General features: G+C 49.3%; 1 protein-coding gene across 3 annotated transcripts; it reads right to left on the reverse strand.

Moving 5' to 3' along the window:
• Positions 1 to 9604: 9604 nt before the first annotated feature.
• Positions 9605 to 23239, reverse strand: DET1 (DET1 partner of COP1 E3 ubiquitin ligase). 3 transcript variants are annotated; one of them, XM_064456211.1, is made up of 5 exons: positions 23115 to 23239; positions 21265 to 22373; positions 18045 to 18235; positions 16186 to 16377; positions 9605 to 12412 (listed from the first exon to the last, which is right to left on the reverse strand). In XM_064456211.1, exons 2-5 carry the CDS (start codon positions 22345 to 22347, stop codon positions 12223 to 12225), a joined length of 1656 nt encoding a protein of 551 aa, XP_064312281.1. In that variant the 5' UTR covers positions 22348 to 22373; positions 23115 to 23239; the 3' UTR covers positions 9605 to 12222. The 3 variants fall into 3 exon arrangements, with proteins under 3 accessions (XP_064312281.1, XP_064312279.1, XP_064312282.1); XM_064456209.1 differs by having other exon boundaries at positions 21265 to 22400; XM_064456212.1 differs by lacking the exon at positions 9605 to 12412 and adding an exon at positions 17311 to 17389 and having other exon boundaries at positions 16271 to 16377; positions 21265 to 22400.
• Between the last annotated feature and the right edge of the window lie 2938 nt (positions 23240 to 26177).

Below are 26177 nucleotides of genomic sequence, written 5' to 3' on the forward strand. Positions count from 1 at the left end.
CCTGCTGTGTTCCCAGAATTGTTTTGGCTCTCAACTGCTTTCTTTCCCTTACCACCATGCGTGGCTCTTGTCTGTCCCTCTGTGCTGTTGTTGCCCTTGTTAGGTGGAAGGTGAGCTTGAGGTCTAGATCTCCTTCTGGTCCTCTGTAGTAAACAACTGCTTGGGGTCACACCATCTTCCTTCTCTCCCTCTTTCTCTCACCAAACACATTTGGAAACAAGGCATGGGGTAACTTCCTCTTCCCCTGGCTTGCAGAGCTCAGTGTGCCAGGCGAGAGGCAACTCTCCGTGTTTGCACAGCACGAAGCACTGTAGCCTGGATCTGTTACTGGCAAAGATCTGTTGCAGTGCTTTGTTTCACCCAAGCTGTAGCTGGCCTTGGCAAATGGAAAATGCCAGTCCTAAAGGGGCTGGGATCTTGCCAGTTTTGACGCTTGCAGTCTCTTTGGTCCTGCCTAGTGCACCACGAACTCGATTTTCTGGGGGAAGGAAGCAGGGGGGTAGTAGGCCTGAGGAACAATGAAATGCTGCCAAGGAGATTTAAAACACAAGTCTTGAACTGTACCTCTGTATATCCACAGGCAGCATGAGCTTGTTACAGGTCTGTGATGTGTTAGTGCTGTCCCAACTCCATCCAGAGTGAATTTCTGCCAGGAAAATATGTCTGAGGCTCAGGGAAGGTAACGGCAGTAAATGACTACAGGATCGGTTTCCTGGCTGGCAGAGGCTCACTGCCCAGCAAAGGCCCAAAACCACACTGCCACAGAAGCCCTGGCTGTGTACAGCATACAATGGGCAAATACTTCACTGTAAACAGTGTATTTTGGTGCAGCCAGCAGCTCTATCACAAACCCAGAATCTTTCCTTCTATTATTTCTTTCTGTTGTTTTCCCTTAGTTTCTTAAATTGCATAATTAACTATTCTCTTCCTCTTTAGAGGAAGGGTACCATGGCAACAAGGCAGTGAACCTCCTTCATGGGGCTGAATGGCATACGACAGGTTTTGAAAGAAATTAGTCTGCTTAGAAGAGCCTGTTGAGTTGCAGTTGACAGAAAAGAAGAAAACAAGATTCACATGAATCCCCTACCTTACTCCAACTGTCTGAATTTGATTAGAGGGTGGGTTACCTTAAAGGGAAGTTCCTTGAACTGTCACAGATTTGACAGCGAGGAGAGGTTCTTCCACAGATGTTTGACATGCTAGAAGAGGTTCCGCCTCACTCCAGAAATATGGTTGAGCTTCTAGTGACTTCATATTCCTCTTTTTAAGAGGATACCAGGTCAGCTATAAACTGCAAAGAATAATTCTTCAAGTATCTGGGCAGGTAGCTGAGGAAAGTACATGTGGACACTGATGTGCCTTACAGCAAGGCTGGACTGGTTTCTGTGCCGACCAGCCCTGAGAAAGGAGGAGCACCGGTCTGCACTGGCAGGCTCGTCAGCGATGTACTAACACACTGAGAAAACCAACCACTACCTTTCTCTGCCACAAGCTGCTCGTTGCATCAATGCAGAAGTGCCCACATCAGATAAAGATGATAGAACAAATTGAAAAATAAGATTGGGACGAGATCTGCAGTCCTTCTGAAATTAAGGGAAGAGTAGGTGGATGACTCGAGAGTCAGAAAGCAACAAGAATAAATCTTTGTCTTATCCAGACGTAGAATCAAGGCTGTGCCCTTTATAGAGGCCACTCCTTAACACCCTTGCTTTCTGAGCATTTGTGAACCTTTTATGAAGTCTACCAATACCACCACTGCGTGTACAGTTGGAAGCTTTGTCTCGCTGTCTGCCCTGCCTAATTCTGCTACCTACCCCTATTTCTTCCTCCAACTGACATTTATACAGAAGTCTCCAACCTGGATGGAAGAGGCTGACACTATTTTCTACGGTTCAGTGGCTGGCTCTATACATTATCATGCAATATTTGTCTTCCAAACCCCCAGCTCCGCATACCCTCCCTGAGCTCTCCGTCATGGTGCTTCAGTCGTGCAGCAGTCACATTTTCCCCCCACCTTCTCTCCTGCCCTGATGGAGCACCCCCAAAGCCACGTCCTAACTAACTGCTCGGTTTGAGCTGCTTATTCTGCAGCATATCCCAGGCCTCTGGGGTGGTCATCAGTGAAGTGGGAGAGCACAGATACTCAAAGCAAGCTCTCCCACCTTGTGCAAGGGTTCAGTCGCTCCTTCCTGCTCACACTGTACGGTGAAAGAAGTCTTAAAACTCTCTAGCGTTGTTCATCTTGCAGGGAATTAATAAACACCAATAGCACTTAATGATTTCCTTACTCTTCAGATTAAACTATTAATTAAGGGCCTGGTTTTAGTCAGCCACTGCTGTTTACCAGTTCTAATTGCTTTTCTTGGTGCCTGGGTGGAATACTGTTTTCTACTGGCTCACATTCCTCCTGAGCAGCAATCACCTCACTTGTCATAGCCACAGCATTAACACCCTCATTAGGGTCACATCCACCCCCTTTGGGCTTCCCCATTGCTTTGGGACATTTTTCTCTCCACTCCCTCCTAACTTTTGATTTCCTACTCTTGAAGAAGCCTTTTTTCTGTGAAACAAGCTCAGAAACTGCTACTGACCACAAAGCTTCATCCTGGTTAAACCCTGGTCTTTGTGGGGTTTTGCCATCCCTTTCAAAATACCACCTGGACCCTTCTCCCTTGCATAGGGGAAGGGAGATACAAATACAAAGGAAATACAAAGCAGAATACTGATAAAATGCTACCTCAGGTCTGTTCACCCCTTAATGAGTGCCACACCACCTTGGGGAGTTAGTCTAACTCAGTTACCCTTCCCTTAGACAGGGATGGCACTTGATGGCTTGGAAAAATAGCCCCAGGCTTTTCCCTGATAGTATATTATTCTGCAAAGAAGAATTATTTCCCCACCCTCAGCAACAAGGACTTTCTACCTAGAGCTGCCGCTTTATCTGCTGAATTGCTGATTTACTCTTTCTTATGTGAGCATCTTGGTGACAAGAGTCAGGCAGCCAATTTCGATCCCTTTGCAAAATTCAATTAAGCCATTAATTAAGTGATGTCAGTGTCCTTTAGCAGCTGGCTGTATACACAAGCAAGCAATGAGAAGGGGACGGACCCTGCAGTGCTAATAAACTGTAGCAGCAGGGGTGGTTTACCACAGCCCAGCTGCAGCTGTTAGAGATATCTGTGCAGGTTTTGCTGGCTTTTTCTTTGGTGCGGGAATACCTGGCTTGGGATGTACACAGAGCAGGTCAGGGAGTAGGTGTTTATAACCCTAAAGCACCCCTCGGGAGCCTTTGAGAAGTAACAGTTCAAGTCAGGTTATGTTTTTGCACTCAGACTTCGGCAGATAATCACGGTGCTGCTTTCATGCCTGGCGTCCCTGCCTGGCCCCTCTTCCCCTCCCAGCTGCCCCTCCAAGCTCAGCCCATGACCTCTCAGACCAAAAAGAGATCAAGGACCCTCAGATTGTTTTTGTGCTTTTCCAATGTTCTCCTCTCCTCTCAAGAGGCATTAATGGGTACTCAGTGGCAGTGGGAACTGCTCAGAGGTTTTACTAATGAACTGCCTAATAGCATCCAAGTTCCCGTGCTGATGGTGAAGCAGGGCTGCGGGGTCCTCTTGGGGAAGTGCATAAGGGAACCAAGCCTCAATACTATTCCCTTTTTTTGAAACTACTCACACCACCTCTGCCATGCTCCCCAAGCTCCCCCATCACTACTGCTACTTGGCAGGGTCCTTTTCTTTCCCTGGAGTTCATAGCTCTCTTCCTACACTCGCATCCACTGAGAGTCAGAGGCTGTGCACAGATCCAGGACCTGGACCCAAACCTCTTGGCAGCCACAGAGTATTAATAGCCGTCACTTGGGATAGCTGCTCCCAGGAGCAGCTTCACAGCTTGTTTTTCTAGAGAAAGGAGGTGGAAGGGAGAAAGGGTTGGGTGAGAGGGGCTGAATGCTCAGTGAAGATGAGGGCAATGAAAAGGTAGGTGGGGAAAGAGAAAGAACACGGGGGCAAAAAATACAGGAAGATACAACATTAAAAAAACACCCTTTTCTAAGGCTAAAATCTCCCAGCTGGTGGTCCAAGAGCCAGCACAGATTAGGAGAAGGATGCAGGGAAGGGTTCTCCCACATCAGGTGTGCTTCAGGATGGGGCTAGATGCACTTGCCTTTGCTTTTCTCCCAGCCAGACCTCCATGTCAGACACACAGGATGGCCTTGCTCAGGAGCCCTCTCCACCAGCATGACCAGCGCATTGGGGCTTTTACTTCACCATTTTAAAGGCACATAAAGCTGTATTTAGAAACTGCTCCAAAGCCTCTCCAAGTGGCAATGACAGTCCTCAAAACCTTCCTTCCCCTTCCAAGCTGGCTCTGAAATCCTTCCTCTATGTTTTGCCACTTAACAATTCATTCTGCAAAGCCAAAATCTGAGCCAGAGCAGCTGGGATTGACATCTACCATAACTCCCAGCTACATCGCTAAATACTCCAGCTTTTGGCCCCTTCTCCTTCTGCCTGCTCCTCCATGCAGGAGCAGGCCAGGCTTCCCACTGCACACAAGACTGTAGATAAGAAATAAAACTTGGGGCCCCAGGCTGGAGAAAAACAACACATTTCGTTCCCCAGCCACTCATCTCCAGCCCCTTCGGCAGGTCCCAAAATGAGGTGGTGAAACAGGTCTCTCATCTCTTCATGCACCAGCCTGGAGACAAACAACTTGCTCTCCTAATTGCCAGCCACGGCTCTCATGCAGCCCCTTCCCAAGGCCTGGATGCTGCCTTTCATTTTGTTCCTGTTGAATCCACAGTAGTAAATGATCAATTTCCTGAGCTGCCAGGGTCAAAATGACCAAGGAATGCAAATGACTTTAGACAGGCCAGCTCTCTGGGCTTCTCTGGAATGACAAGAGCTGGGAAGCAGCCTGTTCCAGCGCTGGGAGATGCTCTGAAACAATCTGCCCTTGGACATGGTTGTAAAACTAGCCCTGTTTACCAGAATCCCTGCAAAAGAAGCAGTGCAGGTGGCTGGGGAGATCCCCTTCCTAGTGATCCTGCAGCCAAGAGCAGTAGCACTGTCACCAAAGGGCCAGTGTAAAACTGGGACAAACCCTACTGAGTCTCAAGCACCCACGCAGCAGAGCTGCTCTTCCCAGCCCTTATCAGAGCCAGCTGGTTGGCACCGACATCTCCTTCAAAACTGAGCCCTCTCTGGGGAAGAAGCTTGCGTGGGCTGAGCCACTGTCTGGGAGTTTAAGGGGTAGGAGGCAGGAGGAGAAGAGATTAACTAGGACTTTGCTGCCTGAAGCCAGACGGGCTGCACTGCACAATCGCGCTGTCGACACGACATTTGTCTGCCCTATGTTACAGGAGACCTTGTTTGGCTGCCAGGTGCCCCTTTTCCCTTACAAAAGGAGGATTTTACTAGCATTAAGGACTCACCGGTCAGGGATGAACCAGTGACCTACCTACGCTGCCACAGGTATCAGCACAGCTAATCTGGACTTGACCCTGACCTTGAGACCAGCCCCCAAAAAATAGGGCAGCAGCAACGAAAACCATCCTTCACGGCCAGAGATGCGAGAGTGCACGCTGGTCTGCAACGGGGGCGATGCTGGTGTTTCGGGGGGGGGTCCCACCGTGGGGACGGTGCCAAAGCTGCAAGGTCCTGCGGCATGTGGGCTCAGCCCAGCAGCACAGGACAGGGCCAGGGCTCCGCGCTGTTTGCTGCAGGAGTGCCAGTGCCCCTCACCTCTCCAAACTCACTATTTGAACTGTTTTCCCCCCCGAATCAGTTGCTGGGTGCAGCAAGGCCGTTTCCATGCAGATGGCTGTTTCTCCCCGTTGCCACGGTGACAGCGCTGGGCGCCAGCAGGCCAGAGGAGGGAGGGTGAGCACCATATCTCCCTGGTGCTCACCAAGGGCAGCGGGTACATCTAATCCAGCATCGCTCCATTTTACGCCTTTGAGGAGCATGGAGGAGCTATCAAATAACCAGCTCGGTGGTGGCGAGCAGGCACTTGGAGGGATGCAGTGCTGCCCGCTGCTCTTATTAACACCCTAAATCACATCGAACAGCAGCCAGCCAGCTCTGGCAGGGCTTCCCTGCCATGTGTCTGGCTCCCACCTTGCCCAGGCCCTCTCTCACAGCCAGTCCTACACATCTTGCTCCAGCACCTCTGGAGGTGGGCTGTCCCCTGGCAGGGGTCTGGCATGGAGTTGGATGCCAACACAGCCAGCGCATCCTTACCAGTCCCGTCTCATGCAATCAGAAGCGTCCACCCAGTGCATCAGGCACCGGGATGGAGGCAGGGTGCTGTGGCACCCAACTCTCTCTTGTACCACTCTGCATCCCTACCTAAGGCTGTCACAACACACCTGGATGGAGGAAGGACACTGGCAGATGAGAGGACGAACCTGTGCAAGAGCAGCTTTCAGAGGGGGATGTGGCACTGCCAAAAGCAGGGGCTCAAGGAGTCCTCCAGGCAAAGCCAGGGCTGTTCTAACCCACTTTCAGCCTATTGCAAAGCTACAGGGGAGAAAGAAAGGAGAACAGCCACGGAGCATGAAAGTAGCATGTTTCTGGCTTTAAAAAGGCTGAATCTAAACTAATTATGTCACCGATGGAAAATAAACTCCTCCAGAGGGTCCAGTTCATATCTGGACAAAGCAAACTGCAGAAAACGCTGGGGGTTTTGTAGTTCCATTGCCTTGTTGCCATTTCTATAGTGTTTTCTTCCACAGTAGCAAAGTGCTGTGCTGTTCCTCCTCTAGCAAAGCTCCCCTGGGAGGCATCTCTCCCTGCGGTCCTCTCCCCCCTGGCCTGCCAAGGGCCCTGGGCACCCACCAAGCATCTCCCTGCCACTCTCCTCTAAAACCATCCTCAAATTCTCAGGTGTACTTCACATCCTTACAAAACCAAGAACAGAGAGCAAACACCCTGCTAGCAAACTGCAACAGCTAGAAGGTGCCCTAGGAAATTATTTGACTTCTGGAAAGAAAGAAAAGAGACATAGTAAAAAATTACCTCTGCACAAATGCAGCAAAGCGTGTGGGCTCATACGATGTCCTCCACTCCTTGTTAACCAAGCAAGGACCAACATGTTACCCAGATGCTGCAGCACAGCCCTAGGCAGCTGGGACTAGGGGCACTGTGCTCCTTTTCAGTTCTCCTTGCATGTGGGACCACTGTAGTCGCCCACGAATTACTGGTTTCCAGATTGCTAGTCTAAAACTGGTGCAGTATTTTTATGTCAAAACATCAAGAAAAGAATGTGCAATTCAGGGTTTTTCCCACATTGGTATTTTTCTGAGAACTCATTTCCTTATGCAGTAAGAACTGCTCTTCCCCAAGAGAAACAAAGGCAAATCAGACCTTAGCCAGCAAACGGCTCTAGCAGGGGATGCTACTGCCTGATGAGCAGTCAGCCTGGTGGGCAGGGAGTGCCAGGCTGTTACTGCTACAATGACTGACTTTGCACAGCTCAGCCCACGTCCCCCGCAGCCCTGGAGCAAGCAAAAGGGAAAAAAAAAAAAAAAAAAATCCCTTTCACCATTCCCTCCTCCTGAAGAATATTTGGCCAGAAAAGCTTTTACAACCGTATAACAAGACAGGGAAGCACAAGGATTCAGGCACATCAGCAACCTGGTCTCTGAAACTCAGAAAGCAAGGCAAAAGCAAAGCCACAAAAACCTGTCCCATTGCTTGCCCCTCAATTATTTATTTGCTCTGCAGCGTATGCCTCTCCTATACAGGTTCACACAAGCTGAAGGAGAGCCACGTGTCCCGTTGCCATCCAGCCTTTGCCATCTCTCTGCCCACATCCCTGAGAGATCCTGCAGCAAAAGCTGGCAGAAAAGCAGCAAAACAGAGGACACAAGAAAGACAAAGAGACTTCTTAAAGCATCAGAAATCTGATTCTTCAAGCTGGGTCAAAAAGGACCAAGGGAAGCATAATAGATGCCAGCACCTGAGCAAAAGGAAGGTCCTATAAGTACACCAAGAACATCAGGGAGCTCAATCACGGCCAGCCATTCAGTGATGGAAGGTTAATTGAAAGGAGTCTCTAGTAGGGACACACCATTAATGGATAGATAGGTTTGATTCTAATGGGATTTCTGTGGCTCACTGTCTAATGCAGTTTATATAAGAAATATTGCAAGTATCCTGCTTCTACTACTTTTTTTTTTTTCTTTTTTAAAAGCAAAGGCAGCACAAGAAGTAATAAAAGATGGGATTCTGCTGCTAGTCAAAAATGGTTTCCAAGTCAAGCATCTCTTTGTCACTTAGTGCCTATCTGAAAAGCCACAGGCTCAAGAGCTTTCTGACATGCTCAAGGTCTCCAAAGGAAAGCATCAGAGAACTGCACGCATGAAAATGGAGGAAGCGTTCAAAGGAAAGTGGATTTCATGCTCAAGATGCAGACGCTTAGAGGAACTAACACAAACAGGGATGCTGCTAGGTTGCTACACAGCAGCAGTGGATTACAAGGGGATCCCAGACTTTGGGAAGGTCCCGTCTGCACGTTCACAGCTATAATGTTCTGCAAAGCTGCATTGCAGCTGGGAGCAGCAGGCAGCCAAAAATCCAAGTGCCTTAGCCCAACCTAAAAGCAGTGGGTAGGTGATGGCTCTTCTGCCAAGCAAGATGTATCATTCAACTTTCCCATCTTGACCATGGAGCATCAGCAGAAAACAGCCACAAGGTTAAAGAAATACTATAAATTGAATAAATTGAATGAATTCAAGTTGGGCTAGTAATAATATATAAAGTTGAAAATATAACTGAAGGCCAAGAATTCCTCCTCCCAGTATTAGCACATAGAATCACACAGAACCCCAGGTTGGAAGGGACCTCAGGGACCATCTAGTCCAACCTTTCTAGGAAGAGCGCAGTCTAGCCAAGATGGCCCAGCACCCTGTCCAGCCGACTCTTAAAGGTGTCCAACGTGGCCGAGTCAACCACTTCCCTGGGGAGATTATTCCAATGGTGACTGTCCTCGCTGTGAAAAATTTCCCTCTCATGTCCAATTGGAATCTCCCCAAGAGCAACTTGTGTCCATTCCCCCTTGCCCTCTCCATGTGACTCCCTGTAAAAAGGGAGTCTCCACCTTCTCTGGTACACGGTGACAAGATCCCCTCTAAGCCTCCTTTTCTCAAGGCTGAACAAACCCAGCTCTCCCAGCCTATCCTCGTATGGCAGCTTCCCAGTCCTTTGATCATCCTGGTGGCCCTTCTCTGGACCCCTTCCAGCCTGTCCACATCCTTTTGTGACATCCTCATGTGGACAACAATTTGAGAAATCTGCAGTAACTACAGAAATGCCTCAGGTAGGAACATCCTTAAGCACACTGGTACTCCAGGTGCCATGAAAAGGCAGCAAACTCTCATGCAACGTTCCTGTGTAGTCCAAGGCACACCCCTGCCATGTCTTCTGAGCAAAGGGATTCCCATCTGCACCATTAATATTTTTGGAAGAAAATGACAATAAATCAAGGTTCTTAAAGCAAATTGTTTATTCCACTTTTTTCTTGTGTTGCTAACAAATCTTCATCCTAGCCTAGGAAAAATATCAGGTAGAAAATATCTCCCCCTTCCTCCCACCCTCCCCCACCACACACATCTTTTTTAGGTAAAAGAATCAAAATTTCAAGCATGAGAGACTTTTCTTTCAATACATTTCTGTAATAAAATTAACTCTGTTGTAGATATAAAATGCAGCAGCCAAGACCAGAGGATCTGCTATGCTACTCCAAGGCAATTAGTACCCAGAATGATCAATCAGTTTGTCTGCAAACATAATAAGAAAATACTTAGCACTTATCCAGCACTTTTTATTCATGAATCTCAGTGTTTTACAAAAGCTGAAAATATGTTTTTGGCCTCATTTACAGAGAGGAAAACACCAGCTGGAACAGGAAGAAATTTGCCCCAGCCACAGAACAATTTAATAGCAGATCTAAGAACAGATCTCTGGTCTCTCAGCCCCAAGTCCAACAATCCGTGCTGTGCTCTCTGCTTCACACAGGACAGCCTGAATCTGGCAAAAGCCCTGACTACAGAAATGCTGAAACGGTTTATATTTTTGCCACCAGAAAAAAAAAAGTCTAATTGGAGATCTGACAGCTATTTTAGTAAGCACTGGCCTCCCAGGCTGTGATGCCAAGGAGTAAACCGAGTCTTGGATGGAGCTGCTTAGAGCTTTGGAAAAGAAAAAAAAAGTCTCATACTGGAAGTGTGAACAAATGTGAGAGTGGTGCAAAAGGAGGTAAATCCATGATCTACAATGTGCAAATGATTCTCCACTTGGAGCTTTAATTGAATGTTTGAGGAACAGATCACAGGATAAAAACCTAAAACCTTGACAAATAGTGTTATTAGATGGAGAGGAACCTGGAGCTAAAGCAGGCATTGCCTGACACCTCCTTTATTAGCAGTCTTCTGACCTGAAGTCGCTCCTGACAGACCTGAGAAACCAACAGTGCAAACACCAGGAAGAGTGGTGAAATACAATGTCTTACCATAGAAGTATGTTTAGCACGGCCAGGACAGGAGAGAAGTATCATGACACAGAGAGTAAAGGCTGATTCAAGGACCCCAGGGCACCCTCCATTGTAAGGTCCACTATTCATGCTATAAGCAGGCACCAACAACCCCCGCAGTTATTTTCCTAGGCATTACCATGCAAAATGAATGCATGACTTCAATACTGCTCTTCACAGGCATATGGCCACAACACATCACTCACAGCCCGTTTTGGTCCAAACAAGACACCCACAGGATCCTTTAAAGTAGAGGGTCTCCCATGTATAAGCACCAATTTTCTAATGCCCGCTCTGTACCTCCCATAAGAACGGGACAATAGCAGGCTCCAGCTTCTGACGGAGCACCTTGTGATGCTGAGGTGGTCGCACTGCCTGGCAACACAGAGTCGTAAACCAGCCCGTGCGCAGAAAAACCCAAATGTTGGCCTACAACCAAAAACTCCATTTTTAAAAGAGAAGGGCAGGCCAGCATCCTCACCAGCCCACAGCGTCAGGTAATATTACACCCAGGAGCTTATTTTCCCGGCAGCGTACACACCGCAGTGATCCAGCCGGCATCGACGCACCAGCCAGCTGTGCTTTGAAGCCTGGGAACAGCAAATCAGGTTCTCACAGAGAACAGCATATCAAACAGGGATAGGTAAGCAACCTAAGTAAACAAGCTCATCTCCTAACTGCAAACCTGCAGCAATGCACATTAATTCAGGTCTCCCCCCTCCTTTCTCTGGAAACCCAAATGTTACTAATTCTCCACTCTCATACTGCAACATGCAGGAGGGTGGCAGCAGCTGGGTCTCCCTTCCCCTCAGCAGCAGAACCTGCAGATGTCTGTAAGCATTCACCCCCATGCTGCAGAAAAGTCCTTCCACTGTGAGTAAGGAGCTGCTGTTGCTCCCCACACCCTTCCCAGACACATATCTTCCTTCTGTGCCCACCTCCTCGTGCATTACAGACACAGCCAGCTGCCCTGACTTTCTGGTACTAACACGCCCCCTTTCACTTAAGAGCTTTTACAGATATTAAGGCACAAAGATTAAGTGACTTGCATAAGAGTCAAGAACACACCTCATGTCTCTCAATTGCAGTGATTTCTCACACCTTTTTTCCCCTCTGACCTCTTGCATATTAAAATCACGAGTAGATTGTGTGGATGAGAACAGGATTTCATTTCCCTAGTAATACTGAAGATACAAACACAGGTAGCTGTATCTCTAAGTGCTCCCCATGGCTTCCATCTACTCCCTCTACGACAGGCTGTTTGTGTCAACAAGGTAGAAGAGGGCCAATGCAGACGGGAGCACTCCACAGATGTGTTGCCAAGCTCCATCTTTGCCAGCCTAAGACCTACAACAGGAAAAAAAAAAGACATGCCTCTGGGAAACCTGAAAAGGAGCCTCAGCTACACTTTGTTCATAAACAGGAATAGGGAACAACAGCAGCGTTCAATGCAGTGGCAACTTCCACAGTACAAACAGGGTCAGAAGAAACATTCACAGGTCTAACTTGAGTGCATCAGCTTTCCACAGCTGAGGGCCCTCTGAGATGCCAGCTGGTAGGAGCTCCCAGGTCAGGTTTCTTGACACGAGTGACGGTTTGGTTTCCTAGAAGGTGCAAGTGTCTGGCTTTGGTGCGTCTGTGGCAGAGGTCCAGACCGAAGGAGAACAGCCGCCCCAGCTACATGTTGTACTACGTGCAGCTGTGCCTCATGTGGAAGTTAACCACATACTCTGCATTAGTGCGCTGCACAGAGATGGCAAAGGGCTCAAAGGGGTGGAAGGTGAACGCAACCAGACGTCGCACTGTGTGATTGATGGGTCGCCCCAGGAGTCCCGCCTGGATCTCAAACTTCAGGAGGCCAGAATCACGAGCGTAAAATCTGAAAGGAAGAGAAAGTCAATTATGGCTGTTCCCAACTATTGACTTGGCCATCTGGGCTCTTCACACATAGAGACAACTGCTTTGTTCAATCTCTTGTACTCCCTCAGGGGCAGGAGGTCCTCAGTTCGGTGTCTGGCTCTTGGCTACACAGGAAAGTCCCTCCCGGGCAGCTAGTTCTAGAAAAGCTTGACTTCCTTTTAGTGTCATCGGTGAGAGAACTCTGCCTGTCATTTTGGAGGACATAGCTGACTTCACAAGAGGGAATAAGTTTGGTCCAGGCTCCACCTGTTATGGCCCTCCATCCTCCCTTAACACAAGCTGCTTCCCTTGATCCCTAAGGCAGATGTACTGTACAGAACTGAGCTCACTTCCCTCAGCAATGGCCTCCACTCCAGGTGTAAGGCCACCCCTTTCCTCTTCTGCTGCTGCCAGGTGGGCTTTACATCACTGCTCTTGTGCCTTGCTACATCCCCATTCACTCAAGGAAGGTGAACCACTGGATCCAATTCTGCTCAAGGGCACCAAGTTGTACTTTACAGTTCAAGCGAGGCTTTGCAGTTCCTTTTAGATTTCCATCAAAAAAAGCATTAACAAGATAGGCTGGGCAGGAAGTACCTGGTGGATTGCATCCAACAATCACAGCAAGAGCAGAGGTCAAGGAAAACCTCGTATCCTTCTGCTGTCACCCACAAACCTGCCAGTGGGTCAAGCACATTTGTGTCTCCAAAGAGGTGAGCTCTGGAACACAGCTTCGGCACAAAGTAAACATTGCAAAGAGGATGAGGCAAACAGTGATGAAGAGACTGATGAATCTAGGAAGTTCTTTGCTTCTTTAACCTTCTCTGCCTACTCTCTGTGTAACTGACATAAACCCAAGTAACACCAGTGTCCTGTGCCGCTGTGGGAACAGGGGACACTCTGCGATGACACCACTTTCCCCAAGACTTTGGTGGAGGTTTCTGGGGTGGGGTGGTGGAGGTTTCTGGGATGTGACATCTCCACAAAGCAGCTGGGCTCTAACTCAAGTCCTCACCCTGAAGAGGTCTCAGTTCCTTAGACCATTTTCTCTGCTCTTTCACTTTCAGCTACAGAATTGCCATTTTGCCTCCCAGCTGTTTCCTTCTCCACCATCACTTAGTACATATAGGTATTTTGCATTTTCCTCTGGTTTTAACTCAGAGAATGCTTTTAATATCAGAACACATTCCCCCCCCCCCCCCCGCCAGCAATATGATGCACTCAGCTCTCCGCCTGGAAGAATGGGTGATGACAGATACAGACGGTGCTGTTTCAGGAGCGGACATACTCCACATTTTAACAACACAGCCTATTGAGAACCTCATGTTCTTCCTGGAGGGCCACTCTCCTCTCCCTTCCTCTGAATCAAAGTGCCAGCCAGCCCTGCCTGAAAATTGCACACAAGAACCCACCAAGAGAGTCACAATCTTGGTATTTGGCTTTTCAAAAAGCCCTTTCCCTCCTACACAAGGCTGGGTATGCAGAGGGTCATTCTTTAAATAAAGCACAGTCCCCCATCTGCTCCTCTCTCTCCCCAATTCACAATAATTTACTACTCAAGATGAAGCTCCCTGTAATCTCAAAGATGTGCTCAGTTTGGTATTTTTAAATCTATTTTTAAAAGTGCTCTGCAATCAGAGGCTATTTCCATGGGCTCTCACTCTGGGGATAAATTAGGCACTGCAATATAAAATTGTATGTCAACAGAAACAGCAAGACTAGCCTTTTCAAACTGTATGAAAATGGAATATTTATCTGCAGACCAATTTTTTGGTTAAATGGCTCCTTATTAGCCATCTAGATGGATTTTAGAGACCCCCCACTATAGGTAAGGCTGTGTTAGAGCCTCTTCCTCACAAGTGCTATCATTTCACCCAGTGAATACCTCTTCAAGCCTCCTGAAAAGATACTGGAAGAAAGCAGTGATGGGGAACCTAAAGTCCTTCCCTCCTGAAAGCAAACAACCCCTGGTCTCTCACGTCGCCAGAGATGAGAGTTGAACCTTCTGGGATGCAGAAAACCACTAAGGGTTAAAAGGATACAGTGCACAGAGGCCTGAAACCAATGCGTAAAGGGAGGCCTCCATACCTTATCTCACACATCATGCCAAGAAACTGCACACAGATTATAACATCCTTAGCTGCTGAAGGGTTTTGCACTCCAGCCAATTATAGGACTTACATTACAAATCTTGCGACCCCTCACTTCCAAGCCCTCTAACCACAACAGGCAGCGGCATTATTTTATTAATCCCTTTGTTTTGCATGTGAGAAAAACAGCAGCACTATTTCAGCTACTGAATGGTTAAGGTTAGTGCCTCGTCTTCTGCTTACTTTCCAAAACCCAGAAGCCCCACTGCTCCACCGCCCTATTCAAGTCCTAATTGACTCTGCACAGCTTTGAGCTTTAAAAGCTCTGGCTCTGAAATGCCGGTTTGCTCAGGGGAGGGAGGGAAGGTGGCACTTCACTTTGTTTACTACAAAGACGTAACCACAGCAAATGACTGCGGTTTTGCTCCCTTTTGTCTGCAGGAGCCATACGCAGGTCGGCACTGGCAGACAACTGCCGTCCTGCGAGTTTTCCCAATGTCAAGCATGACAAGGGGGAAAGGGCAGGCTTTTCTCTGCAAATAACATGGGAGCTGGAGATCAAACCAAATCATACAGGCAGAAAAATCAATTAAATATACATAATTTGGGAATTGAGAGCACAGGAATAATCAGAGGTTCCCCGCCACCTGAGTCAGGGCCAGGGGAGACATTAAACCACTTTTTGAGAATGCATTGATGAAAATAAAGTTGGGAAACTGGCCAGAATGGTTTCCCTAGGCTGCCTGAGTCCTCAACATGTGTGCAGTCACTAAACAAAGCACTTAAACATTGAAGGCTCTCTTTGTTTTCAAAGCATAGGTTTGCTTTTGCAGTACTGTAAGTGGAAAGACTATTCTGCCTGGAGAACCCAGGCTCTTTGAGCCTTTCAGGCTGAACATGTTGGATTTTTAATCACTGCAACTTGCAGTCATGGCTGCAGCCAACAAAAAGAAATAAACAGTCCTGGTGTTTCCGCAAGAAGCATTGCAAACTTCCTTATTCCCAAGCTCAGACTTATTCCTTCTGCCAACATCGAAGACTCAGACAGAAGAGGCACAGAATGGTCCTTACACCTGGCTAAAACTCCTACTACAGAAACAAATTTCTTACAGATCACTGAAAGAAGGGGGATATGAAGAAGAGTACAGCTCCCAGGGTGAGAGCTGTAAACAAGGAAAGTCTGAAAATAGCTAAATCAATACCACAAGCATTCTGAATAACACCTAACCCAGCTGCTATTTTATTCACAGGATAAACCAGATTATCCTTGCCAGCTAAACCCACATGCTCAAAAGGGATCCTCCCAGCACAGGAAAGCAGGCATCCAGAACCACATTGCTCTGCAGCCCAAACACAACAGCAGGACTGCAAGAGGAGAAAGAACAAAAGCATTCACACGGAAAAGGCTCAGGCTTCATTACCCAAACCTTCCACAGGGCAGCTCAGCAAGAAGACCTGAAGAGCCCTCCCACACACACAAGATGCAACAGTTATTGCAAGGAGAGAAGCCAAGCTTTGAGGCACTGCTGAAATAAACCTGCTGGTAAAAGCATGTCTTAAGAGAAAGGCCTCAGTCTACGCCCTTTTCTGCACGTTTGATGCCACATGGCAGAGGTGATTTAGAGTTACCCTCGCACTGCTCTCCTCACATACAGTTCCATACCTTATAGGGTGATCACCGCAGGTCTTGGGCCGCTCCATGACTGACACCCACTTGTCATCATAGCTGAAAAGGGAGAGGTCGAGGTATGGGCTGCCACTGTATGACTGGGCGCTGATCGGGAGCTGGCCCAGCAGCCTCCGCACGGCCTCCGTGTGCCCTCCATACTTGGCATTCACAATAGTGTCTTTGAACCTGTAGCAAACCAAGAAACAGGTTTTACTCACAAAGGCCACAGGTGAACAGCACAGCTTAAATAAACTGTGGAAAACTGATAGGGAAAGAAAAACAGCAGCAGTGTAAGAACTAAAACAGCTAATTTCCAAAGATGTATCATGGTGATTCAAGCATCAACCAGTTCTGGTGACCTTTTTTTTTAATCCTCCCTCATCATTACTGTTTCTGCTCTGAAAGTCCAAACAGACAGGAGAACAAGACTGTGCCTACCCACAAGGTCTGGCCCCAGCTGCTCTGCAGTACAGGAAATGAACAGGATCACAAACAGGGAGAGACAGATTAGTAGCTTATCAGTCAATCCAAGTTTTACCATGAAGCCTGGAAACAGCATCAGCAAAAGCCGGAGGGTTTCAACAGTAACAGTTGAGCCCTTAATGTTGACTTGAGAATTCCCCTCTCTCTAGCCACTATGTTTGAAATGCATAAAGGGAGAAACTTTAGATGAGGAAGAACCTTGACGAGAAGCCTAAAGCTATTCAGAAGCTACAGTGAGCTGAAAGTTCTTCCTGGTGGAAAGATTAACACAGGCTGGATTTCTCTTTCCAAGTAAAATTTGAGCTTTCCATGTGCAAGAACAGTCAGATCAGCTGCACGGATGTCATACATCAAGGAGGGTAAAACATATCCATTTGACTGGAAACACTCCGCCAAAAGCCAGCTCACTGTGGATTACGCTCTATTATACTTTGCTATGGAAATTAAACACTCCTGTTACAGGCCCTTGTAGCCAAGGGGATGAAAAAGATTCTCCTCTCTACTTTAACACAAGGCAGCAGTTGTTCTTTGGGTGTCTGTGGTGAGCTCTCTCATTCTCTCTCCCACTAAGCATTATGCATTTCCTGACAGGCAGCTCTAGAAAGTTACAGACACAGTCAACTTCCTCTTACTTACGTGACGTCAACCTAAAATCAACAGAAGCTTCATGCCCATAAGTGATTGCCAAGTACTTTGGATGATGTGAAACAAGTCACTGGAAGAACAAAACACCCTGAGTCACATAAAAATATATTCCAAGAGAAATAACACACTCTGCCTCATTAAAACCACATTTGACTGTTAAAGCACATTCTAGAAACCCAGGTTATTTTGATATTTTGCTCAGCTTTCACAATAGGTCTAGGCAGATGAGTTTCCTTTCTCCTAGCACAGTTTGACAAGAACCACAAGCTTGTGCCTGATGTTGGAAAAAATGCTACAGAACGCAGTTTGATACACTCTAAATTCAGAGAATGCCACTTAGCAAAATACGTCCAATTAGATGACGCTAGCATCTTGACAACTCTTCTCTTCAGGTACCTAAGCTACTGGGCAGTAACACTTTAGTAACCTCTAGAAGAGTTACTGCTGAAGGAGAGCCAGAAGCATCTTTCCCTCAAAATTCCTCTTCCTTCTTCTAAGCAGGGGATTGCCACTGCTTTGTTCCTTCCTGTAACAAGCCAGATGATGTGGAATATAAAATCAGATGCGTGAGGCTGCAAGATGGACGATGTACCAGCCAGACCCTTGCATCACCCAGCGACTAAAAGAACTGGTTTTCTCAGGGTTGTTGTTATTTGATACTAGCCTTCAGCTGATGGGGGCGAGCGTGTGTCTATACGGTATAAAGCATGCTCCGAATGGCTCACCGGCGCTGGATCTGCCTGGCAAAGTTGTTGCTGGAAGCTGAGCAGGGGAACTGGACCGCCTCACTGTGCAGGGTGGCATTCCTGAAGAGGTCACAGAAGTTCTCAAACAGCTCCAGCAGCTCATCCGACGTGTTCTCGAATACAGCAATAACCTCTGTGGTCACCATGTTGTACACGACAAAGAATGAAGGCTAGGGAGAGAGGCAGAGGCAGCGGTTACCCAGGAGAGCGCAGGTGGGGAAGCTGTCCCTTCCTCCACCTCACATGACACTGCAGACCCTATCCAGATTTCTCTGCAGTGCGGGAGAATCCCACAACCTCACATTAATCCATTATGCTATTCAAATACCTCAACAGGTACCAAATTATCCACCTCTTAAATGTTATTATTTATGAAGAAAACTTAACAGGCTTCCAATTTTTCAACTCAAACTGGACATCAATATCTCTGTTTTCTCTTCCTCTCTGCCCTCCACCAAATCCAAAACACTTTCTAAAGTGCCAAATTTAATTTTCATTCCTGCTGACAAAATGATTTTAAAGCCAGTGCTAGCTGGCCACAAATTATTTTTTCCTTTGCATAGAGACATTATTTTCTTCCCCTTCTTAATACTTCCATCACACAGAGATGAGCCTCTTTAGTGTACTCTGCACTACACCATGGCCCACAAAAAGCTGTGCCTTCCAAGTACCCTGCTGGTACAGAAATGAAAATCTGAAAGACATTAATGACTTGTTTTTAATGCCAACATTCTCATGCAAGAAGGCCCAGGTACCGCGCGATGGACTGGCAATGGCAGTGCTTCAGGGCATGAACAAGCAAAAAATCAGGAAAAAGGTTAACATCATGTCAGCACAGCTACATCAAAGGGAGACAACATTCCCATCCTATTGGGAAAGGGCAGGTTTAATCCTTGGTCATTAAAGGTAGCTTTCATTAGAGACAGAAGTCCTAACACCCCGGCACCCCAAAGTAAGAACCTGCCCCTACTTCAAAGGTAATGAATTCCCATGGTACATGCACATATCTAGTTAAATCTTCTGTCAATAAAGGCAATTTCTAAATGCTTCACCTCCTGCTCCCAAACAATGCTCAGGGATGACAGCAGGCACCCTGCCCACCCCACCCACCTGCAAATATCACAAGGTTTGTTTGTTTTACAGCCCCAAAATAAATTGTGATAATACAATCCAGCCCCCACATGTCAAAATGAAGTGCGCTAGATGAGGTTACTCACTAGACTACTGCCTAAGGAAAGGGAAGCCCTTCTGAAATACAGGGTTGGAGCAGAGAGAAAATAAGAGGAGACAGCAGAAGGAAAACCTGTTTACATCATTGAAGATTGCAGGGAGTATCCTCCAACCTTAAATATAAAAGTTCCTTTGCCAGGTTAACACACAGGCACATCTACAGGATGCCCCTAACCAGAGAAACTACTCTCACTGCTTTTTAGCAGCACCTGTAACACAGGCAAAACATCATCACAGCAGGGGTGGCAGAAGTCGAGTGTCATAGAAATCACGCAGCAAAGCTGTCAAGTCTATCAACACAAGCATGAACAAACCCCAAGGTACCTATACACAGCATGTGATCAAAAAATCTTGAAGGATTCGGTGCAAACCCTGACAATATACAAGCAACCCACATGCACAAACAGCAACTTCCTCAACATTCATGGCAGAGAAGCCAGAGAAAAGAGAGGAGCCTGAAACTGGATGAAACCTCATGTTCCTCTCTGATAGATGAAAGAAAAATCAGAGCTTTAGGTATTTTGTGAGCCAGGCTTTCTTTAGGAAGCCCTAACACAAAGCCTATATTCAAGCAGGTCTGTGGAGACTGCTCCACGTCTGGAATTATCTCTTGAAAGAACCAAGAAGTGTGACACTTCCTCCAGCAGAAAACACACTGCCTGAGGAACACCACAAACAAACCACAACCTGCATCTTAAGGTAACCCTCGGGTGAAGCGAGCCAAGAGCACCCTGCAGCAAACCAGACACAAAAGCCTTGGTAACGACCGCAGAGAGCAGAGCCAACCCTACCACAAACATTTACATCAGGGTCAGAAGCACCGTTCCAGATACTGGCAATGAGGAGAACACTGCAGGCCACCTCCACAAAGCTTTAATATTTTTGAGATAGGCACTCAGTTTTACAAGAATGGGTAAAATTGATTAGATTAACCCTTACCTATTCCCTCCCAAAGTAACTCCCCCAAACAAACACCACATAAGAGAAAAATAAAACAAAACCAGAGTCATCTTCCAGGAAGATTTAGACCAAGGCAACACAAAGAACCACTGTTCATTTCTTCTAGGATCTAAGTCCTGAATCTGGCAGATAGGGTATGAAAGAATAGATGGGTATGAAAGTAAAACAAGTATCTAGGGAACAATCAGACCTACAGGCAGCACTAGAAATTTATTACAAATTCTTGCTAAATGCCTTCAACAGAATAAAAAACCAAGCAGATTAAAGGAATAGAACAGGTTAAAAAAATAGCGTTCTCAGTTTCACAGAACTGAAAACCTGACCACCACTCTAAGAGTGAAGAGAGATGATCACCCCAGGCGATAGCGAAACGTCTGGAGGGACCCAGCATTGACTGAAGTACATTTGCTCTAATTCGACTTCTTTAGTTCTAAGCTGAAAAGGAGAAGCAATTGGCACATTAGCTAGATCTAAGAGCTGCTACTACAATTTGCAGAGACCATAAATACTATCTCTCACTGAAGCTTGAAAGCGTAAGTATGTAGGCAGAACAGAAAAAGTAATTCTAATGGGGGAGAAATGAAGACTATTATATTTGAAAAGCATGCTTGAAGATACATGAGAAAAGGGAGAGACTACCTTTACAGCATAAGTGTACTATATGAAATATCAGCTAGAAAAAAATAATCAAATCAGCTAGGGATTTGGGAGGGGAAGAGGGCTATACAGCATCTCTCAGCACAGGGAATGGTCCCTGGAGAAAGTGGACTCAATAACCACATCAGATCTTTACTCTCTCATTTTCAGTTGAGAAGGAAGCAATGAAATTACGAGAGCAAAAGATAGAAAAGTTATTCAGTATCAGAAGTGTCAAATGTTCACACAAGAATGAAGTACCAGGGATCCTAAACAACATTCACGGGCTCAGCTAAGAAACCCAGCTCACAGCATTGCATCTGCTTGAGCATGTGCCCCAAAGCAAAGAGCGGCCCAAGGAGGCAGGCCGTACCTGGGAAGGATCTGTCACCCGTAGCGTGACCACATCTTCACTAGTGTATTTGATAAATAGATGGTTCTCATCCAAAAGTTGCATCTTCCACATGCGGAGCTGCCTCAGCTGATCAAAGTACTGGAAGAACCTTCTTTTTGCTATAGCGCTCCCGTCCTGTTCGGCCCTTCTCCACAGGTACACCAGCAGCCTGTGCTTCAGAGAGTTTATGAAGGGCTCTTTGTAAGGGTTGGCCATCCCTGTCTGAGTGTCCCGCTGCACCTCAGGATACACCGCAGATAGTGTCAGGAGATCATCCTCGTAGCAGAAACGGCCGATAGTCCTTACATCGATGAACGTACCCTCAGGTGTTACTTGAAAGACATGAATAGTCTGTTGCTGCACAGAGAGAATGGCCAAGATGTTCTTATAGAGGTACAGCCCCTGGTTGTGAGACAGGATGACTTTGTCACATTTGAAAGTCCGTGTGTCACAAAGTCTGCCTGTGTGGAGGTCTATGATATGCAAGGAATAATCCTCCAAAGGGGACCGGGGATTAGGGGTCACCGACTCGCTGTTGCGGTAAACCTCAAAGAAGGGAGGGTGAGGCTCCTCAGGCAGGTACGCAGCAGAGCCAACGATCACATACCGACAGTCGTCAGTGAACAAGCTGCACTCACGGTTCAAGTGCTCCCCGTTGGAGGCCACGTTGGTGATATGGAGCAGGACAAAGAAGCGCTCAAAGAGCCGCCCCCGGATGTTGACAGATCTTTGGTCGTTGCCGTTGGCCAGGATCTCTCCCTCATAGCCTTGCAGGAGGTCTTCTGCTGCCTGGCAGCCTTGATACTCGTAGATTTCCAAAGAGGTCTGGTCTGAGGAGAAGGCAATGAAGTAGCGGCCATCAGGGGAGAATTTGCGCAAGAAGCAGGGTGGCTTCTCCACATTGACCACGGTGAAGTTGGGGAAGACGTTCTGGTGGAAGACGCGGACTTGGTGCCAGTGGGTGCCGGCTTTGCCCGAGCTGATCCGGCGGCGCTCCAGGCGGTGGATGACATTCTGGTTCTGGATGCGGCGGGGCCTGATTGTGGGGGCATCATGGTCCATGGTCAGAGCTCTACTTCATCTTCACCCTGCCAGAGACAGAGCACACACAAGCCCTGGAACCACAGAGAGACAGGGGGAGATTTCAGGGGACTGAGGGACCTGCTTGCAGAGATGGGGCCCAGGAATGGCCCAGAGCACTCAGAGAGCCAGTAGGTCAGCTGAAGTGTGCAGACATCCCTTTAGAAGTGGGGAGACAACATAGGAGGGTGCTGGGGAGTGGTAGAGAGACTGGGACAGAGACCTCAGTAGGAGGTACCCAGGAAAAGGGGGAGCCCAGAGAGAACCCCAGTGCACTAGTGGGTAATCAGATCTGCAAGCCTGTCTGCTGATAAGAGAGACACAGGGAGGCACCGGGAAGAGACAGAGGAGGGCCGGGGAGACGGACAAGTACAGGTGGGCACCAAGGGAATGGAGGGATACCCCAAACACCAGGGAGGGCGCCCGGGAAGCCGAGGACACTCCGCAGACAGGCTCGCTGACAAGCTCGCAGCTTGGAAAGAGCGGAGGGAGCTGGGGGCGGGGGAGCGCAGGAGGGGTCACCGGCAGGAAAGGGGCTGCCTACGGGCCTGCCTGCCAAAGGACGGGGGGCGCGCAGGGAGCCCCGGGCAGCACTCAGGGGTGTGGAGGGACTCCGGGCTCCAGGGCATGGAGCCCCACCGGTGGGAGCGAGGCGCCCAGCTGCTCTCCCGCCGGGCCGGAGGGCGATGGGATACAGGGGAGCCGGGGAAGGAGCCGGCGGGGCGGGAGGAGGCCGAGGCTGCGCTCACCGCTCGAGCCCGGCGCTGGGTCCCACCGCCGCCGCTCACTCCGTGGCCGCCGCCATCTTTCCGCCACCACAGGACGACGCGCCGCGACAGTGGCGGCGAGAGGGTATCACTCCCCCAAACTTCCGCTTCCGGCCGCGGGGCCAGCGAGGTGGGCCGTACCGGGCCAGACTGTCAGCAGAGCGGGTGTCCTGCGCCCCCTGGCGGGCGGAGGGAGCGCTGCGGGGCGCGCCCGGGCACCCCACGCAACCACCCAGCACCCCGGCACTCTGTGCACCTACCCGGCAACCCCCGAAATCTGCGCCCATCCTGCACCTTCAGCCCCCATCCTGCGTCCCGGGCACCCCCACCATCCTAATCCCAGCACCCTACACCCACCCTTCCCCCCTCTCTCTGCAACCCAAGGCACCCCCTGAGCTCCTTCACCCATCCTGCACCCTATTCCAGCACTCCTTGCACCCATCCTGCACTTTGGCCACCCCGTCCCAATATCCCCTCACCCTCATTCAACCACCCCCAAGCCCCCTGCACCATCCTGCACCCCCACCCCCACCCCCCAAACACCCCCGAACCACTTGCACCTTGAGCGTCCCAGACCTCTCCATCCCCAAGCACCCCCTGCACCCCAAGTCCCTGCATGGGGACACCCCAAGGGACATCACACCTACTGCCAGCCAGCGTATCAGCGTGCACCCTGACACCTCAACCCCAGCACCAGCAGCAGAGATCGGGATCACCCGTGGGCACTCCTTTGGGCTTTCCAAGGGGCTTGAAAGCTTTTTGCTCGCCCAGGCTTTTAGCAGCCTCCCCTCTCCCACCCCGTGCATTAGCGACCAAGGCAGCTAGGGCAGCTGCGAGGGGCACTTGTCCTTCAGAGGGAAGGAAAGAGGAATTTCAGGGGGCCCTTGAGACCCATTTTCCAGCCTCTCGCTGAGGCTGAGCCCCCGCACTGGCACTTGGAGCCATCCCTTCAACAGGCACAGGAGCCATGAGTGGGGTGTGCAGGGTAGGATGCTTAAACCCGGGTGCTGGAGAGCCCACCAGGATGCACCCCCTCCCTGTGGGGCGGTGGCCCCACAGGGGTGCAGCAGCGGCACCCAGCCGACATTGCACCGGGATGGAGGGGGGATGCTCCTGCTGCACCAAAGTTCTCATGGTTGAAATTCCCAGGGATCCTCTGTGTGTTTTGGGGGATGCTGTAGAGTCCCATCAGCAGTGGGTGGAGTGGGACACCCCTGCCCAGGGGGATGGGACCTAGATGGCTCCAGCTGCTCTGAGAGGGCAGCTGTCTGGCACTCCTGTGCAGCTGGCAGGGGACCCTGGCAGACCAGGGGAACCCTCAGGGGCACCCCTCTGCCACCCCACCTGCCTTCCCTGTTCCCATCTCTCAGCAGTTTCACCCCCAGCAGCCACATCCCATGTCCCTTCACCCTCTCCCCACTGCCTCCCAGTTGCAGAAGGCTCAATGACAAGACTAGAATGAACGGCCCCAGCATCTCTCTTTGTCTCTCTGCCTCCTGCCTAATTAATTGAGATCCACCTTAATAGGATCAAACTAAATACCAAAGAGCATCCAACCACACAGCAGCTGGCAGAAAAACAACCGCCCGGCACACATACACCAAAAGAGAGCTCACTGGACAAAAGAGCCATTAATACAGCAGCAATTAGTGCTTCTGGAGCTAATAACTTCATCGCCATGCTCCTCCCCATGGCTGCAGCCGCCCCTGCCCCCCTGCCCCTGGTACTGGGGAGAGGGTCGGGGGACCCTTGGTGGAGCGGTTTCATTCATCACGTTCATCAGCAGGGATTAGGATCACGTGCAATAAATCTCATCACGGGCACAAGGCTGGGGGCAAAGTTAGTCCCCCACTTATTTTGGCCCTGGGGGAGGCAGAAGGTGGGGGGATTGTGGGCCTGGAAACCACCACACCCCGGGTGGATGCTGAAGGCTCAGGTCTCTTGGGAGGTTTCACTGGCTGTGATTTCCCACCTCCCACAGCATTTTGTGCCACCCCTTGGGGGTCCAATACTGGAGGATGCTTGGGTGACTCCATCCGTGTCTGCTGGGGAAGAGCGGGTAGGTGGGATGCCCGTCTGTATGTCCCCAGGCCAGGGGGAGATGGCAAGCCCCAGTCCAGAGCCCAGAGCACTGGTATGGGCATTACTGGGGGCTGGTATGGATATTGCTGGGGACAGATACAGGTTTCTGGGGGCAGGTCCAGGGGGTTGCTGGGCTCCTCCAGCCTCGCAGAGCTGGGTCCATGGCTTTGGGTCTCATTGGGCTGGTTTTGTTGGATGAAGTGATGCTTAAAGAGGAGCCCTGCTCTCCCCAGGTCAGAGCCCACAGCTAGGGTGGTCAGGGGTGTCCCTTGCCCAATTCATCCTCGACCAGCTCTCGGCTCCCAGCTCCAGCTGCTCCTCTATGCAAATCCCCTTGTCTCACCACAAACGGCCTCAAGTATGTCCATTCCACCAGGAATGAGGGATTCCTCCCCAGGGGGGACAGTCCCTTAACTAGGCTTTAGCAGCGTGCTGAGGAGTAGGATGCTCTGTGCCTTCACAGTGAGCCCCTGTGCCACAGCAGCATCACCCACCCCACCAGCACCCTGCCAGTGCTGCATCCATCTCCAGCCTGTCTATCAAGAGCCAGCAGCCTGGTTAAAAAAAAAAAAATAATTGTAGCCTGTTTGGGCTGGTTTGGATGATTTCCCCTGTTCCTCAAGCAAGGACCCTTCTGCTATTCTTGCTTTGGCTGTTTACCAGGAGCCTCCTGGCTCTGCATCCCATGGCTGCTTTCCTGGGATTAGAGAGGGTGTGTAAGGAGGACAGCGCTGGGGAGATGACAGGGTGGGCTGCTCCCCATCCTGCCTGCCTCACCAGCCAGATACAACCCCCAGCATGAAATCACTGCAGGGAAGAGCCAGACTGTCTCCTTGCAGGGATGCTCACAGAGGAAGAAAACTCCCCAGGTCCTGAGCATGGCTGTCCACCTCCCACGGCCATCCAGCTCAGTTGCTGTTGACGTCCCAGTTGTGGAAAGAAAAGAAACCAATTCTCTTTTTT

Source organism: Phalacrocorax carbo, chromosome 7 (genome assembly GCF_963921805.1).
Source record: "Phalacrocorax carbo chromosome 7, bPhaCar2.1, whole genome shotgun sequence".
Taxonomy (NCBI): domain Eukaryota; kingdom Metazoa; phylum Chordata; class Aves; order Suliformes; family Phalacrocoracidae; genus Phalacrocorax; species Phalacrocorax carbo.

Bases quoted from the DNA above. Each gene is read 5' to 3' on its own strand.
- DET1 (XM_064456211.1), bottom strand. From the start codon at position 22,347: ATGGACCATGATGCCCCCACAATCAGGCCCCGCCGCATCCAGAACCAG. The intron at 18,236-21,264 runs GTACGGCCTGCC...CTCTCTCCCTAG, and splicing joins GGGTGACAGATCCTTCCCAG to CCTTCATTCTTTGTCGTGTA. The intron at 16,378-18,044 runs GTGAGCCATTCG...GGTTTGCTACAG, and splicing joins GCCAGGCAGATCCAGCGCCG to GTTCAAAGACACTATTGTGA.